At 39.4% G+C, this 19118-nt stretch overlaps 1 protein-coding gene across 2 annotated transcripts in view; it reads right to left on the reverse strand.

The window, feature by feature from the left end:
- Positions 1-19118, reverse strand: part of LOC306799380 (band 4.1-like protein 4B) — a 63028-nt gene that overhangs the window by 28615 nt on the left and 15295 nt on the right. For both annotated transcript variants that reach the window (XM_079300322.1, XM_079300321.1), the window contains exons 3-4: positions 14095-14162; positions 1330-1434 (exon numbers count right to left, since the gene is read on the reverse strand). In XM_079300322.1, coding sequence (XP_079156448.1) covers positions 1330-1434; positions 14095-14162 — 173 coding nt within the window. The remainder of the gene's footprint in view (positions 1-1329; positions 1435-14094; positions 14163-19118) is intronic.

The following is a 19118-nucleotide window of genomic DNA, read 5'->3' on the forward strand; positions in this document are numbered from 1 at the left end:
CTGAGAATTGGCCTTCACTGTCTTACTTTCATGATAATCCTTCTCTGTTCTTCACATTTCCCATATTTGCATTCCAGATACAAGATAATTTAAATTGAACAGAATTTGAGTTTACAAACAGAAAAAGATATTACAGCCCATATTTTTATCTAGGAAATCTTTGGCCCTGCACATGGCCACAGCATATGTGACACCTGTGGTTAAATGTGTCTATCTGCTGTTCCTCACACCTAATACTGGGTAACTGAAAATCCACATAGGAGCAAGACATGTTCAAAACTGTTCCTCAAAACCTCATCAATAAAAAAGGGATTGTGTTTCCACATGCCAGTCTTGGCCTCTTGGAAAAACACCAATTTGGCCAATAGCTCATTTTCCTCCTAGCTTCAATTTGACTAGTTCTTTCATTTCTCATCCCAAATAATTTTTCAATTTTGATAATGCAGATTGTTAAAAAGACAATGATCTTAACAGAGAAACAAAAAATAACAAGGTATTGATATCTATTATAATCATTTTGAAGAGACAGAAAAGTTTTCCTAATGTTGATATTTTAAGTCCTGAATAGACTAACAGTTGCCATTCCACACAGAAAGCATACATATTTTTTATTTATTATGGCATTGGTATTCTTGTACTAATGAGTTTTTGCTGACATTAAATCTTTTCCCCCTTAATTTCTGGTGGCCTTGTCTGTCTTTTCATGGGAGGACAAATCAACACTGACTTTCACCTCTGCTCAGTACCTCACATCTCTAGAGACTTTCAAGTGGAATGAATTATGTGTAAATGGGATGCCAAAGCCCTGTAGGCACAGATCCCTCTTTCCAGGACTAAGAGAATTAGTTTTGCTGGCTGTAGCTGCAGCAGGCTCAGCAATTTCTTCATGTGACAAACCACAGGGAGGGAGGGTGCACTCTCTAAGAGGGAATGGCTCACAGCACAGCTTGATGCCCCAACAACTAAAGACTGTTTTCCTCATTTTGCAAATGGGGTTGTAATGAAGCCAGCAGAGCAGCTTGTTCCAGCTCACACCAGGTCTCTGACATTTCATGTGGTAAAGAGGTTTTTAATTCCTAACCCATGAGCTTGGGGAAAGGTGGATGGCCTGCAATCCAAAGGGTTAGCCACTGTGGAGGAAAGGCAAATTCATTTTACATTAAAAGCATGAAGATCCTCAGTGATGAAAGGAATGGTATCGGTATAAGATCATTATCATGTAATTGCACTCAAGCCTTTCAGAAGGCATAGCTGGAGCAATAATTAGCATCCCCTTTCATTTTCAGCTGTAGCAGGCAAAAGCACAGGGTAGTGCTGTAGGTTACTCACAAACTGTACTGCCTCGTTAACTTCCTCACACGAGGAGCTTTAACCTCCTGCTTTTCTGCAGGGACAGCTGCCGGGGTAGCTTCGGCTCTCACTGGAGCTGGACTTCTAAAAACAGACAGAAAAACATACGTCATGCAGGCTCTACTTAAACTGCTTCAGGCATATCAGCAAAGTTCTAACTCATCAACACTTATTTATCTTGCAAAGTGGCAGGTGCCCATTGAAGTTCATCCTTTTGTTCCATTTATAGTTCACAGGCCAGTGTGTGTGTGTGTGCACAGAAAAGGATGTGTGAGCTCACCCTCCTGTGCTGGGCACACCATTTATAGAAGCAGCCACTGCTTACAAACACAGGGCCTATGTGAAAGACCACGTGGAAATGTCACTGTTTCCAAAATAACTCATTTTAATAACAGAACAGCAGTTCAGTCATATCAGAAATATTTTCGCAAAACATATGCTTAACAAAAACCATTTTATAAATTGTGAAACCTGTTTCGTTTAAAATAGTTTTCATTTGAAATTAAACATCATCCTTCCACAGTTGAAAGAGCAGCTAAAGGGAAATTAACTAATGGATTTGATCCAAGAAAAATTATTAAAATTTTTTACAACTTGCTAGCAAAAAGCAAAACTCAGACATGTTTCAGATGCTCATTAATGTGAAATACATTTGCAGAGTTCCAGCAAAGGACAGATATGGCAATGAGGAGGTGCACATGAAAGAATATTCTCCTTAACCATTTATCAGTAGAATTAACTCAGGCTTCTAGTAAAAAAAATAAAATAAAATTAAAAAAAAATCATAAATACTAAATAAAAGATTCACATTTCCTAAGGAGGAAACAATTTCAGCCATGAGTTTGAGAGGCATGAAGACACATGAAATATCTTAAATACTTCTTTTATTTGAAGCAGCAGGCTATGATTAAATACACTATATGTGAACTATAAGCATAAAAAATATGTCAAACATTAAAAAAATAATTTCATAGTCCTGATTACAAATTTGTGAAATAGTATTCTGCCATCTAATCTGAAGTCAGATTCTAAATTAGTAACTTGAGCAGCCCTACTGACTGCTGCTGGGACTGCTCATGTGCTAACGTACATTCCACAATGGCAAAAGTTTTTCTACTCTATGTGCATTGTATTAAAGGCTTCCAAAGCCTTAATAAGATACTCATGTTTAATGTTCACAGCTGCAGATCACTTTGATGCCCCTGTGTGTTTTAAGCTTGGTCAACTCTCTCTGATAACTTCTGAACCTTATGTCAAGCTACAACAGAACCTACTGAGATGGCACAGCCTTCAGGTCATATATTCAGTTTTCCTAAACATTTTCAGTCTTTCGAGAGGTCATAGAGCATAAGATGGAACAATGGAAAGTATTAAAGTACAAAGGGCATAAATAAATCATAAACCTGACTACTAGTTCCACCTCTCATGAAACAATTTTTGCCAATTATTTACCTGCTACTTGTGCCCATTAATTTCAAACTCAAATTTCAATGTCAGTCATTTATAACACAGATTTCTCAATTATATTAATGCAGAACAAGCCAGTCAGATCTGAAGACCTGTTACTGAGTTTGTAAGGCTGTTAGGCTGGCAGATAAGGTGAAAATAAGCCAAGGGGGAAAAAAAAATAGCCCAAATCATCTGTTCTGGTCTTGAATTCAACATATCTGACCTGAAAATCTGTGAGTCAACATATTATGGAAACTCCCAAGACTGTTTTGATCAAGTCAGTCTTCAGACTGGAAGACAACAATCGCTCTTCTTTTGCTGAAGCAAAGGTGGATTTTGGCTACTGAAAAAAATTACTTGTTAAATTTACCCAAAATTATTTCCAATTGAAATCTGACATAAGCTGGATAAATATGTTAAGACACATTAAACAATGGATTGTCAAATTCTGAAGGGGTGTAAATGAATGTAATTATTATGCCATTATTTTTAGCTCAAATATATTATCTGACATTCTTGCTTTGTATGAATGGTCCTCACAACTTTCCAATAATTTTGTAAGATGGTACCTTATAATTTTTAAAGCTTTTCATAAAATCAGTGAGAGTGGAAACAAAAATAGTGGTAAGAACTACATGAGTTGAATAACATTTCCTCAAAATGATAGCAAGCAATGCACTAATGCTATGAAGGGGTTCAAGAAACAGCAAAGTATAGAACAGGAAAGCTGGTAACAAATCTATTTCCAGTTCATTGGCACTTCAAATTTCCCAGGACAACATTATAACCTGTGATGTAAGTCAGATATTTTCACACAAAGGAAGATTTTGAGTGATAATTTCAGCTCTTTTATTTTGTATCATTTTACAAAGTCTGTGTATCTCTTTTGGAATACCATGGTTGTAATTAAAAGAAAAAATAGAGAAATAGGTGGGGCCTTTGAAGCAGTTATTTCAGTTGTCACAATCAAATCTTTATTTGAAAAAATGTTGTGCAATTTTGTAACTAAACCAGTTTACAATGATTTCAAAGCAAGTTATAAAACTCACTTATGCATATGAAAAATTTCAAAATTCTAAGTCTGAATTAATGCCAAAAAAATGTTTAATATGAAAAATTTCACTCAACTGTAAATAAAATGTTTGAGATACAAACAGCACCTACTCTCTAATCCAATAAAAATATGAAAAACTTATTATTTTCCTTTGAATGCTGCGGATTTTCAAGTAGGAAAAAGAAGTCAAGTAAACATTAGACATACCTACTCCTTTTCAATCCCTGTAATTGCTTAGATAAATTTTACTTATGTTTTGTATCATATCAGTAAAGTATTCCACTCAGTTATGTTGCAAAATCAATACCATTTTAAAAGCAAAATCTTTTTTCCCATTATGATAAAATTTTGCCATAATTTTGGTTAGAGGCTGGTGGCAGCAATTACCTTTCCCCTGATAAATATAAATATCAATATTTGGGGGAGACACATGCACCACTTATTGCACATTTTGAGAAGCTGCAGGTTATCTAGGATGTAAATTGAAGTTCCCCCTGAATGAAAAGGAGCTGTGGCAATGCCTCTACCCAAAGAGGCCATTAGCACAAGATGAAATGTTAGACTAGTCTACAAAGCTGGATTTTTGCCCTCATTAAAACCTTTCTAGGTTACCTCTTTCCACACCAGACTAAAAATTCCAGCATAGCTCCTGTTTCATCTCCAAACACTCTTCCTCAGCCTGAACCTGCTCAAAACTCTTTCCACTCTCTCAACAGCAACTAGATCCAGGAAGTGCTCAGCTTGATCAGCCCAGCACCCCATCTGTGCTTTAAAAATGGCAGGCCTTTAATATCACAGAAACTCTTTTAAAAAATCTCATTGATATTCCAGAGGAAGTAGCAGAATAACTTCTGTTATTATCCTTTGATTTCTATAGCCAGAACTCTTATATGGAAAGATATTATTTTTGAAGAGCAGCCCTGTAATTATTTCAATTATTTAAATAGAGTGATTATGTGCAGATATCACCATTTCAAGTCTGTAGTCCTATATGAATTACACAGCTATATAAACTACTGTAGTTCTGTACAAAGTACATTGCTTGAGGAAAACCAAAAGTATTAAAGGATCAGTGGGACTCAGAATTAAAATGAAAAAAAAAAATGTACTGTGTATCACAGTTCCTTTAGAAGGCCCTTTTTCAATGTCATTAATTCATAAGAAACCTTTTCCTGTAGCAGTACCCAACCACTGCTGCATACAAATGAAGGTACTGAACCAAGACAGAGCTACTTAATGACCTGGCACCTCACATAAAAATCTGTCACTTCCTGGTGAGAATGACAATAACAACCACGAATGTCAGCATGCAGTGGCAGGTCATCAGAAACTGCCTGTGCACTGAGAGCCCCAGCATACTCTTGAGCCACAGCCAGCACACTCTCCTGAGCTAGCTTCAGCCTGTTCCACAAGCCTGCACAGCAGCACAAACACCAGAGACAGACCAGGCCCCCCAAATCCAAGGAATCTGTTTTACTCTCAGAGCAGCAGCCAAGAAGGTGACTGAAACCAAAACTGCTCACAAAAAACAAAATAAAATATATATATACATATATATATATATATAAATAACTAAATATATATATTACTCTGTGGAAGATTTCAAGTGACCACAGGTGTGTGCTGGTTTAGGGCTGAGGCTGCACTGCTCCTGCACCATCACCTCCTCATGTGCCATGGCCTCCTTGTCCCCTGCTTAGGTGGCTCTGGACAAACCTCCATACTTGTTTGAAACGCTGCAATTGGGCAATGTGGGATCAAATGACTGTCCAACAGGGAATTAATGCCAAACTGGATGGCATTAATTAACCTCTCTTACCTAGAGGATCCAGTTCAGGATTTTAAAACCACCGAAGTCTGTTGGGGGAACACCCATCCTGCACTTGTCTTTAACAGATTTTATCCTCTTTGCTTCTGCTTGTGCCTGTTTTGTCATCTGGAACAATCCCACTCCCTGTGTCTTCCCAAAATGATGCCAAGAGATAGAGAATAAAAGCCCCACGATTTACAAAGATACAGCCAGCTGCATGAAAGCTGACCTGCTTTCAGGTGCTGACTCATGGAAAAGAAAAAAAAAAAGGCCCAGAGGCTGATTTTGGCTTTAGAATTCCCTTTGAGTGGGAACATGATAGTGAAAACTTAGGAAGGATAAGCAAGAAAGGAAGGAAAAGGAAAAATATTTGATAGATGCATTCTCATGTATATCAAAAACACAGGCTAACAAGCTAAGCAAACACAGACAAATACTCAAATCTTTCTAAGCCTGTGCTCTAAGGGTTTCACACACTTCTTTTCCAAAGATCATCTGAAATTAAGAAACAAGTTCTTTTGCACTTTAACAAGGTAGCTTTTCTCAGAAGACAGGTTAGCTCTTCAAAACATTGCTTGGACATTTTAAACCTACTGCCCATATCAAATTTCCTGAATAAATTTTTTCCTTCTTTTTACCTCCCATACTCCCCTCCCTATAGAAAGCAGATGTATAACAAAGATCCTTGTTACAGCTTATGTGCTCTTCTTACAAACTGAGTTCTGTTTCTTGTAAAGCAAAAAATTCCCTCCCTCTATTGCCCTTACAATGAAAATGTATGTACAGCCTGGAAAAAAGTTCAGTGCTCCTGTGGTCCAACAGATGGATTATGATGATGATGATGGTACAACACCTGGTGTCTAAGGTCAAACTGAGCTACAAATCCAACCTCTCCTCACAGCAAAATGACAGCCATGAGGAATTCTGTGCTTTCCAAAGAGCCAGGCACAGTTTGGGGGACACAGGACAGAGCCAAAGAAATGCACCTCGAGTGGGGTATTTCATCAGCTTTACCTCATCTGAAAGGGCTCAGTACTGCTCCTTTCTCTGTAGTTTGGAGGTTAAGAATACAATTACAAACAATTCATCCGCATCTGGCTTCAGGCAGAAGGTCAAAGAGGTCTTTTAAGACTCAGAATAAAGTCAAAGAACATACCTAGGTGTGCTATCTGCAATCTTTAATGCACACTGGCATGCAAAGGCTGTTCAAGAGTTCAGCTTGAAGTTATGACTTTGATGCAGAAATTACTGTGTGAGATTCCTGCAAAAAGCTAGAGCACTAGGTCCATTAACCCATCCATGGACTGAGGCCAGGATCATTTAAATATTTGCTTTATTTTTGGAAATGTTAGATGATTTTTTTCAGTTGGAGAATGATTCTTTATCATCACTTTTAAGGTAAAGACTGGATGAAAAAAGGAGTTTTATAAAAGCAATTCAAATTTGCTCAAAAGAAGCCAGCACAGATAATGATTTTAGTTTACCTAGAATATTTCAGAATGTATTTAGAAGGAGATATTTAAATGCAGTATTTCAGACTCTGCCTCACAGAGTTAACTCCATTCTGAGTTTAAGAAAAAGCAACCTGCTTGAATCCACTGAAGTTCATGTCAGGTCAGACTAAACACATAATTCTTGATCAGCTTCAGTTCTGAACTTCCAGAAAGTGCTTTTAGATATATCTAGTTTTCTAGGGAACTGAAGTCTTCAACTTAAGGAAACAAGCTGCCCATAATCATCCAGGTACATATCAGGTAGCATCAAAGCTACCCTGACATTCACTGGAAGTATATGCATAAAAACAGATACTGAGGTGCTAGTTTCAGACCAAACTGTGTATAGATCAGGCAAACATCACTACACTTTGTACCTCACTTACACAGTCATATTTTGAGAGCACCTGCAGAGAGCCAGAATTCTCTGGAAAACATGGTTCAGGTCCAGACTGCAGCAGGTTGTTCAGCAGGATGTTATTTCGGAGAGCAAAGTAATGACAATTTAAATGTCAATATAGTTTGTGCAGGTGAGAACCGAGAGGGAAAAGCACAAGAGAGACACTCCTTCCTTGATGATACATGGAAATCATATTTTAGAAGCATCACCTCTGTCACAAAAGGTGTCAGACACTTCCCCATAGATTGAAAGGCCAGACCCAAAGCCCAGTGCAGCTCAGAGGCACAAGCCACAGCAGGTTAATCACATTCTGTATGAGCAAAGCTTACTCTGCAGTGGGCATTCAGAAGGTGCTGAGATTAGTTCTCATTTCATCTGCACCCTGTAAAACTTGATATAATTTAATGCTTTTCACCCTTCTTTTCTGGGGTGCAGCATCATCAAGCTCTATGAGATAACATTTAATTTTATGTTACGTGTTGAGCAGCTCCTAATGTAATTAGTCTCAATGTAATGGCGTAATTTGGTTTTGGATGGGAAGATTTACAAAGAAAATTAGAATAAATGAATGCACAAAGCACCAGCTGGTGCTTATACCTACTCCCACATAAGAAGAATATTGCTATTTGCAATCCTATGAAAGATGAGATAATTTGGATAACAAGGATCAACAAAGGGTGATGCAGCAGTTGGTCTAAACAGAAAGAAATCCACAGACAAATCCTAAACCATGTGGGATATGAAGCCTGCCAAAGCTGGCAGTAACCCAAAAACATATTTTAAGGGAAATAAATATTGCAGTGCATAAATGTACCACATGGTGCATGACAGCAAGTGGCAACAGCAACAAGAACAGTAATAACTGACCAGCCAACTTGAGGGCTTCAGCTGAAGAGGGTTCCTGACTGACAACTGAACTCATGTTTACACTTTTGATCACTATTTTGAGGAAGAAGCTGTCTAATCTCCATCCTGTGTTTGGAGTTTTCAAAATTCAGATAGACAAAGTCATGGCTGACTTGATCTAGTGTTGGCTTGAGCCCTCATAGAATAAAGACTAACATGCAGCAGATGAAGAAGGTGTGAGTGTTTCCATGTACCAAACATATCATATCTAAGATTTCCTGAGCAGCACATGAGCATACCAGCAAATCATGTTGCTAGGTAATTCCTGTCTTACAAATTTTACTTCAGTTTCTTACCCAACTTGTTTAACTTTGGGCATTTTTACTAACATTTCTATTGTTGGACTTATCCTAAGATTAAAATTTAGTTTGGCAAAGAGGTCTATGCCCAAAGACAGACTATATTTTTCTTTGTTCTAAGTAGCAGCAATTCCTAACATCTGGACTATTTTGGTGTAATTCTTAACTCTGGAATTCTTTAAGCCAGTATAGCAGAATTGCATTCAGACATGTTTGAAGAAGCAAAAAAATTTTTAAAAATTCCAGACCTTTATCTTAAACACAGTTCAAATCTGCATGTGTGAACCTGTGTGCACATGCACACAGGCATGCTATAGGCTTGTCAGGTGGTCATAGCCAGAAAGAAAGCATACTTCAAAGAGCTTTCAGGAGAAATCCATGTATAGGCACTGGGGAAATTGTACAGATGGAGCTTCTGTCTGGCAAAGCTTTGCATAAGAAAACAAATTTTCTTGGTGAGGTTCTGTGGTTAGCCATATATTCCTTATATTTAACAAGTTAAGCAGGCTGGCAATTAGGCAATAAATTTCTGTGAAGAAAGTTCATGAGTTTATCTTTCTAGCATCCACCCCTTTACTGAGAAATGGGTGAGGTTTACATAAAGGTGAAAAGGTGACTTTGTGATTCACATTCCCTTGATATGCTGCAGGAGAAAAACCTCCACGTCCCAAATCAGAAGGTGGGGCACGCCCCTGATCAAGAGGAAAGTGACCAGAGGTGATAGGAAAACTGCTGACTACATTTTTAATTTTTCTGTTTTGCATAACTCTTTACTTCCTTCATTGTTTCTGGCAGACAGCTGGAACCCTGATCTCTCAAGGCCAAAAGGATCAAATACTAAAAAAACTAGTTGTTGTTGGCAGAGGGTGAGAGCCTTATGAAAACTATACCTATGAACACTCAGTAATCTCTAATCTCAAATCTGAACTAAATTAGCTATCTATACAGCTAACACACTTCTTCCCCAACAGTTCCATCTGGACACAGAGACAGATACCTGAGTGCAAGGAATTCTCTAACAGATGAGAAAATACCTCTGCTGCTTCCTCATAATCCTTTCTGGATTATTTTCCACCCCAAAAGATTCTTTTACAATATTAAAGAAGAAACTGATCTATCAGAAAGGCTCTTCTAGCTCTATTGTGAGATTAATTCCTCCTGTTGGTCTTTAAAAGGACTGACACAATCACTCCTTCCCTTGTACACTTGGGTCTACATCCCAAAAGAAGTGCCATTAAAAATCCTTACAAATTATGTGTCATTACAAATTCCAAACTAACACAGTATTGACACAAACACATTTTTTCTATACGCCTTAACAAGGCATGCCTCACCACAGGAAGTGGTAACTGCAAACTAACTATCTCCTCTTGATTCTAGATTCAACACAGACAATATAGAAAGGAAAAAAAAAAAAAAAAAACCCAAGCAAATACATAAATAACATGTTTTTCCACAGGTATTTCTTCTTCCAAAAACCAGTGTTCTCATCTGCCTTGTCCAAAATGCATACAGCCCAGCTATATAGTTACTAGTATACAGTTATAGAGTACATATTACTGTAGTGTTAAAGAAAATGTGTGTGCTTTCAGATCTGTTACTACAAGAGCTGTAATAAAGAAAGGTCTGACTCTTCCTCAGAGGATTCCTATGTCTTATCAGATTAACTCATGGCTCTCCTATTTAACCTGCTAGAGAAATTCCTCTCCTGTGGGCTGCTCCCATTTGACTTTGTCCAGCTGCGAGCTCTGTCACGTGCAGCCTGATGGATCCAGCTGAGGCAAGCACCCAGCTCCCCTGCAGCCACTGTCCAGACCTGCAGCTCTGGTACAGGTTATCAGCAAAGCAGCAGGCTCAGCAGAGGGAGTGTATGGCTGTGTCCAATTCACAGTGCACTCCAGCAGTCTACTCTGAGGATTAAAGAGGATGCAAGCTAGAACACTGCAGCATGTGTTGGGTTACTGAGTCACCAGCCTTTTCCTCATTTAAAGTTGGAGCCAGCACTTGAAACAGTCTGGGAGGAAAAAAACCCTCCTATCCAGAGGAGGTAAACCTATGGAAACATGCAGGACTGTTCTCCAAAAGCTGGGAGTGAGGGAGGACTGTGGTCTGCTGTGATCCCACATGCTCCTGCAGCTTAATCTGCTGTGTACAGGTTAGCTATTAACAGCAAGATCAGGAAGCAACCTTGCACTTCCAGTCTGTGCACCAAATGACAGAGCAAATTTAACAAGGTTTCCTCTTCTGAAAGCTGAAAATTAGTGCTACTTCAGCCCCAGCTCTCATTCCCCCTTCCTCATATTTAAAATTACTTACATAAGGAAGTGTTTGGAGTTTGCCAGAAGGCACAGAAAAGGTGGATAAACTGCCTGATACATGAAAACTTTGCCTAAGTACAACATTATCCTGAGGCCATGCCCAAGAAAATGACTGGAGACCTGTTTGTAGGAAAAGTGGCTACACCACACATACATATGAGTAATTACTAGTTGAACCAGAACTAATTCTACAAAGAGCTATAGCAATTGTTTGCCAAATTGAGTCTGTCGTGGCAGATGCTAAAATAATTGCTCAGGGAGATTACAGGCCATATCCAAGCAGTTAATTCATTAGAAGTGTAATATTCAGAATGGCAATGGAAAAGCAGGCAAAATGGTAGCAAAGAGAGCACAGTTGTTTAATCAAACAAGCACTACTGCCCTCCTCTGTCACCCCTATTTGAATAAACAATTCATGCTTCAGTTACTGCTCAAAATTCCATAGGTTTGCTTACTAGCTGGCCTGAACAAATTTCCCTGTGTCTTGGGTTTGGAAAAAATGAAGCATTTTATAGTGTTTTATACAGTCATCAATGTGAAAAATAGACAAAGTCATTGTCCCTGGTATAAATCCCTTGCATGAAAAGAGTAGAGGATTGTTAAAAACCTGTGATAGCTACTGGTTCCAACCAGCAAGATATTTCAGAAAACAAAGAGTCCTCAAAGATTCACAGAGGTGTTGTTTACAGAAATGTCTGCATGGGTACTTGCAGGGAAAAAATATATATTCTATGTGAAGGGTGTTTTACCAAGGGCTCTTTTGTGTCCACTAAAGAAAAGAGAAAAGCTCAGAAAATTTGTTTCCCAGTATGAACTAACTCTTGGCTCTACTCAGATGCAATTCCTAGCAGAGCAAAGGCTCATTTATGTCCATCAAACTCCACAAGACAGAAGTCATAGAGAATGTTATTGGCAAATAGGTCACATGCTGGCTGAATGCAGAGGTGCATATATCCCTGCAGAAAGGGTAGCTGCTTGAAGGAGAAAGAGAATGCTTAGACACTGGGTTTACTTTTCATTTTTTCTCTGAGTTTTGAATGCACACTGTTAAAATTGGTCTATCCCTTACAACTGGTTTATCCCTGAGCATTGATTACTTGTATATGGGCACCTTCAGGACACAGCAATAAAAGAATACCATTTCATTTGGCACAACTCACTGTAGAAGAAATGATGCTTGAAACAACAAAGATAAAAGTAAATATTAGGCAAATATACACCAGAACTCTGCATACCAAGAATTCCAAAGTGACTTTTACCATTTCAGAAGCTTGGATGTGTGCAAAAGAAAACAGTGAAATTTGCTTTGTAGCCAGGTTACCAACCTTACCTCACAGTGCTTTATATCACAAAACACACCACTCATTTACAGTTCAACATGATGCAGGAGAGAACCTATTCCAAAATGTGGAGTAAAGAGGTTTTTTTTCTGCAGATGTTATGCAGAAGTTCAGCAGAAACAAGTCTGCAGCCACATTCCCAGTCACACAGGGATACACAAATTAGGTCCTCCTGAACTGCTTCTGGAAGTGACAGCAAACCAACAAAGGTGTTGTGGCAGAGATAACATGTGAAACCCATTTCAAATAAACAGAGAAATAGTGCAATGTACGTGATGAATTTTCTTAAGAAAATAATTTTCTCAAGTAAGTTTTGTGGAGGTCTAAGAAGAGCAGCAGCACAGAAGAAAAATGGGTGATTCTAAATATCAAACAGCCTTTACAGCCTCTTGGACAAACAAATGAGAAAATCATGGCCTATCAGGTGAGACATTTCAGCCCTGCAGGGTATCCTGAGATAAGAGACTGGGAAACTGGGATCACAGCTGCACTCCAAGCAAGCCAGGCTCTGCCTTGGAGGCAATAGCATTGCCTCTCCTGTCTCCTCCTGCCTCAGTACCCCCAGCCATCCCCATCATCCTTCTCCAGGTAGCTGCTTCCATTCAGCAAACACAGCAACTCTGCTAGCCCAACGTGGTCAGAAAGGAATTTCTGACTGAAGTGGCTTTTGAAGGCTGGTGCAGATTTATCACACTGTAGGAAATACATACACCCAACTGTGTTTCTTTTTGAGTTCAGAATGACTTAATTTTTCAAACATAATTCATTAGTCCCCTCAAGTAGACTTTTCCATAAAGTGATTAAATGTCTGCTTCCCATTGCAAGAATCACCACCCAAAATTATAAAATAAAATAATGAGATGACAAGTGTTCCAGGTCACAGATATATCAAATATACATGAACATATACAAAATCCTGTAAATCCATAATATTTTCCCCTCAAACTCTCCCCTCAGATTTCAGCACTGAGGATGTCCAAAGTGATGGCACTACCATACACATAGAGGCAGGTGATTTCCAAATGTAATAATTCCCAATAATTTCCTGCTGTAACCTCCTCTCTAATCACCTGCTGGAAGCAGTTTACTGTGCCACTCCAATAATGTTTACAATTAATATGCCTCTTGAAAATGGCCACTCCCATAAAGAAAGACTATTATCTTCAACTAACAGAAGAAAAATACAATCTAAAGTAGTCACTACTGTGTGCAAATTTTTCTGAAGGCTATATGCCAAATGCCTCTTCTTCTGTGAAGAAAAGACCTTGCACAAACGAGGAAAATACCGGAACAAGGATGTTCCAGTTTGGACACCTAGCATGTTTCTGATAGAAAAGTTATGAAAACTGACTTATTTTTATATAAGCTTTTCTAAGAGTGTCACTAGACCTGATTTCTTACCCAGAGCTTTTGTCTTTCATTCAAATAGATACACCCAGCCTGATCTTTAAAGCTGAGCTTTTATCAATTCTTAAACTGTATCTGATATATATGTGTAAAATAAGCACTATTCTGACAGTCACCATCTTCTCAGGTCATTGCATGGTGACCTTTACACAGCAATCTGGAGATGAGCAAATTGAGTTGTAACAACAGGTTGAGATAATGTTTGGGAAATGCCTCATTGCATCATACATGAATTTTTTGCTTCCCCTACAGACAAGAAGCAACAGACCTTACATTAGGGTCCTGCAGACTGGAGGTCTTACTGGGATTTACAAAAGTGGTCTCTTCTTTCACAGCCTGTTAAAAGAAGGAGCCAAAGTTTAGTACAACATCCATGCACTTAGGATAATACAACTGTTTATTTAAAAAATATTCCTGTAAGCACCTCAGAAAACTGCAGTACCCAAAATGCCTACTCTGTCCAGATTTAAAAGACACAATCTTTTTGGGTTTTCATCTCCTACAGTTGAGATTCACTGTGATGAACAACAGTGTAGAATGTGCAGAGCAACAGTGAAAGGAAGAGATTGGCACTGGAGGGGAAAGGAAGGAACTCTGACATTTGTGGTTCCTCCAGAAAGCACTTGAGCAGAAATCACACAAAATCTACACAGACAAACATACTGTAGTTGAGCTGTCCATTCAGTTGGAGTAGAATAAATATTTATGTAGCCTAACTGAAGTAATAATGCCAACTTTTCATTCAGTCTTTGAAAACCTAACTGAAAAATGTGATCCTTTACATATATTCACACTGTATGCACAATTCACAGAAAATCTCACCCATTACTGCTCTCTGCCAAATTACAGAGTCCTGTATCTCACATGCCATTTGTCTGTTGAGTTGAAAATACTAGTATTGCAAAACAACTTACATGGAAATTGCTTTATCACCTAGGAAATGCCCAATCTGGGCAGGTGTTGATATACTCTTCATGTAGTATGATGCAGTATTCCACAATCCATGTGTAAATGCCAGTGTGAGGACAACACTGCCCCCCCCTACAGAAAATACTGACTACAGAGACAGGAGCATCTCCAAATCAGCCAGGGGGTTCTCAGACTGTGACATTTGCACCTCACTACATAAACAGAAGGGCACAGAAATAGTCCCACAACAAAGTGATTTTTCAGTGTTCAGTATCTCAACCACATTAATTTGAGGCCATAGGTCCAGATCAAATTAAATTAAATGTGTCAGTCTAATCCTCTTAAAAAATGATGAAACAGATTTCTTCAAATCCATCAAATCCAAATCAAAGGATTTTACAGACATGTAAAAATATTGTAATGTTACATAAGACCTTCCATTCAAAAAAAATTGAGATATTCCATTTGAGGGTACTCATAAGAAAAGGAAACAAAATCAAAGCTGAGTTTCTTCTATACCTCAGTGATGAACTGAAATAAAAATATCAGTAGGGATACTCAATGCTTGGGGAAATCACCCAAGCTGTGATAGTTTTGGGTTTGTTTTCCCTTTGTCCTAGAGGGAACAGAACCCTCATCACCACTTCCCAGATCATTATTTACCCATTAATTACCCATTATTTATCTCATCAGCCATGGTGGGAAGACATTGTTCAGCTTGCACACACAATTAACTGTATGGACAATTAAACTGGAACCATTAGGAGCCTGACAGAAAGTGAACTCTGTTCTGGGTCCTCTCCAGCCCAGTAAGTACCTGAGGTGATGGGTTAGAGGGCATTTTGGGACAAGTCCTTTAGTGGGAAGTTCATCCCTTCCTTTAGAATTGTTGGACCTTGTACATGATACCAAACCCACCATCTGCAGGTCACCCTCTGGCCCTCAGCAGCAGGTTTATCCCTCTCCTAGGGGCTAGTTTACAGAGCAAGTTACTTGGGACACTTGGAGGAGAACAGGATCAACAGTAGCTACTGGAGAAACCCCATTCCAATGCAGTGCCCTTACATATTTGGGTTTAATCTCCTCAGTCCTGCACAAACACTCCAGAAATTAAGGAATCAGATAAATGTGGGACATAATCACAACATCACCACCATTGTAACTCAGCCACCAAATGTTTTGCTGCTAAGGTTTTCAGTGAATTACTGCAACATTATAAACCATTTGGGGATTTTAATGAATTTATAGCTTTAAGAAATTCAGCTCAGCTTTAGAAAACTTTTTTTTACTGGTCTTCTAGTACCTCTGTCTAGCATAATGTTTATTCAAAATCCATCTCTTTCTTGAAAGGAAAGAAAAAATCTTTTTAAGGAGTTGAGAGAAAGCATTGAAAATCATTCTTTGTTGGCATAGATGAGCAGTGGAAGCAATATTTCTTTGTTCTACAGAAATTATAATGCTTTTTATAAAGCTGTTTGGTTTCTGAAATCTGTAAACATGAATCCAGCTGTCAGAAACCTAATACAAAATCTCTTCTTCCACACTGATGTCTTAGCAGCATTTTATTGTTCAGCCTGTCAAGCTAGCTGCTTATTATGTGTCAATTTGGTTACTTTTTAAAACTATGAATTTTAGTTCATTCCAATTTTCACCAAATTTATTGATCTGCATTTTAGGGTGCACTTGAACACAACAATAAAAGAAAGATTACAGAGACCAAGAATGCAATGCAGGAGTTGTGACCAGTAAAGGAATTATTAAAATTCCACCTACTTAAATGCTATAAGCCATGGATCTCATTAGCCAGCTGAGAAGGCTTCATTGTGTTAGACTCTTGTGTTGCTTCTCAGCTCTGTGACTACATTATTTCTCTCTTTTATCTTCTCTGCATTGGAAGGCTAAGCCTGCAGCTCAGGAAGTCATACATTTCTAAGCAGCATGACCAGCATTCTCCATCAATGAGGAATTTCTCTTGGTACTAATTTTTCTCCAATATTACTCATGTTTTGGAGATCAGAAAAGACTCCTGCACCCACAAGTAAGCACTGCAGACTGGTGAGCAAGTAATCCCACTCTAAATTGTAAAGGGAGAGGGGGCATACAAAGAAATGGGGTAAGGGAAAGAGACCTGCCCTCAGGGTGCCATGGGGTGCATTGGCAGGTGCAGATTAACAAGGGTGGGCTCATTCTCCTCATCCTGTGCCTCTCCTCCCTATCTGTGGATGAATAGACACTGGGAAATGTTATACTTGCAAACCCCTCTGCAAAGGGCTTCAGCTACCAGTGAACCACCCTTGCCTCACCTGGGGCTTCTTGGCTTTGGGGCTGTTTGTTTCAGAATGAGGTCAGTCAGTCATGACTGGCAGCCTGTTGCTTTTATTTTTCTTCTCAACACTGCAAATCACAGTCACTAATCACAAAAGGATTTTCTCAGCCTTACTGAAAAGACATGGCTGTAGAACAGGGGTTATGTTTGTAGACAGCCCTTATAATGTAATTCCCAGATGGTTTGCCTTCACTGAATCCTGCTGGGCCAGGATTTTGGGTTTCCATTGCAGGATCCCTTCCAGCAATGGGGCAGGGGGGGTCAGCCAAGGGTAGCAGGAGGTGCCTAGTAGGAAGCACACACAGAGAGCTGGGCAGAGGCTCTCACCCACTGAAAGCCCAGCTCTGAGCTGTGCAAGAAAGACAGAGGCAGAAGCAAAGCATGGAACTGCTTAGATCTCAGCTAAGGCAGATTCTTTCCTCCCACAGAGGCTGTTGCTCTGAGGGAGAGATTTCAGGGCACAGCAGACCTGGAAGCCCAATTTATACAGAAGCAGATTCATTTAATAATTACCCAGAGAGAAACAAGCTACTCTTCTGGCTACCAGACTGCAAACCAAATTAAAAGTTGATCCATATAATCCATCCACACAATGCCATTCTCTTTTTTTTTTATCTGCATCAGGCCCAGAGGAAAAGAAAAATCATTAATGCTCTGATTTCATATGCCATTAACTTTCTGGATGATATTAGAAACAAAGAATTACTTTATCATTTTAAGCATTACTTTATAGTGTTTAGGGACAAGAAACATGACTGGGCAGCAATGCCATTGTACAGATGATTGCCATCTTCACAGATGATTGCCAAGAAATAGTTTCACCAAAGGATGAAAAGAGGAGAAAAGTATCTAAGTAATATCAAATTTTTCCCAAAGCTCTCTAAGCCATCTACCTTTGGGCAGCCTGGGAGTTCTCAGATTGCTTTTCAGCCAACTCCTGAGCACTGCTAATCCCTGCTGCTGTCTTGGCAGCCAGGTCCTTTGGTGCCGTAGAGAGGGGGTGGATGCTCCAGGGATGCTATGCCAGACTCTGCTGAGCTTTCTAGAGGGGGTGGGAACACTTTCTAGCCCATGAGAGTAATCCCATGCATTAATTCATAAGTCCTGGTGGCTGGATTTGCCTAGTGAACAGCAGCTGCTTCAATTTTCTTCTGAAGAAAGAGCTAGCCCCAGGATAATGGAGTACAGAACCTCAAGATGGGAACTGGTTGCACCAAGCATGTACCAAGAGGGAAAATACAGTAAAGACAGAACTCTGGGTGCAGCCTTCTGTGATTTTTGCCAGTGGGGCACTGTGCAAGGCAGTCTGTGCTCTTCATGCCTCAAGCAAGCACCACGGGGAGCTAGTGCCATCTGTGTCTCCTCCATCACAAGGGACACTGCTGCAGCTCTCACCTCTATCGATCCAAAATAGGAGTACCTTGGAAAAGCAAAAAACTGCATGAGGAATCAGATCACTGCAGCTGAGGGAGAGTGCCAGGTTCTCATCTGAAAAAGACAAGGGTCTAGAAGGCTCACAGGAAACACATGATGCCTCTTATTTAGCAATTTCACAAAGTTCTCAGTTGCAGAAGGAAAGAGACAGCAACACAGCTTACTCCAACATGTTTGGAGACCTTCAAAGGTAAGGAAGGAATGACTCTCACTGCAGGGGCATGGAAATACTTCTCTATCTTGGCTCTTTCTGAATCTGTAATGATGCTAAAGAGGCCTGAATCATATTTGATTTTTCAGCTCTTTATTATCTTTTGTCAGCCATGCCAAGTGTTGGCTGATCTCATTAGATAATACAGGCTAAGGAACATGTCATCAGGAAGAATGTTCTGCCAAGGTAGGTTTACCTTGGTGATTTAATATGTCAAATGTAACTTTTCAGGCAGGAAAGCATGATGTGTATGTCTCTTGGGAGCAGACTACCCCGTTTTTTCCCTCTGAATGAGGCCTGGCACCATGGGCTGTGGCGGGGCTCTTACACATCAAGGCAATTAGCAGTACTTGTCTCATCATGTCCTGGCACTTAGAGACACACCAGAGAGGAGACAGAGCTGATTTACCCA

The sequence above is a fragment of the Erithacus rubecula genome (assembly GCF_903797595.1).
Source record: "Erithacus rubecula genome assembly, chromosome: 3".
NCBI classification, from domain to species: Eukaryota; Metazoa; Chordata; class Aves; order Passeriformes; family Muscicapidae; genus Erithacus; species Erithacus rubecula.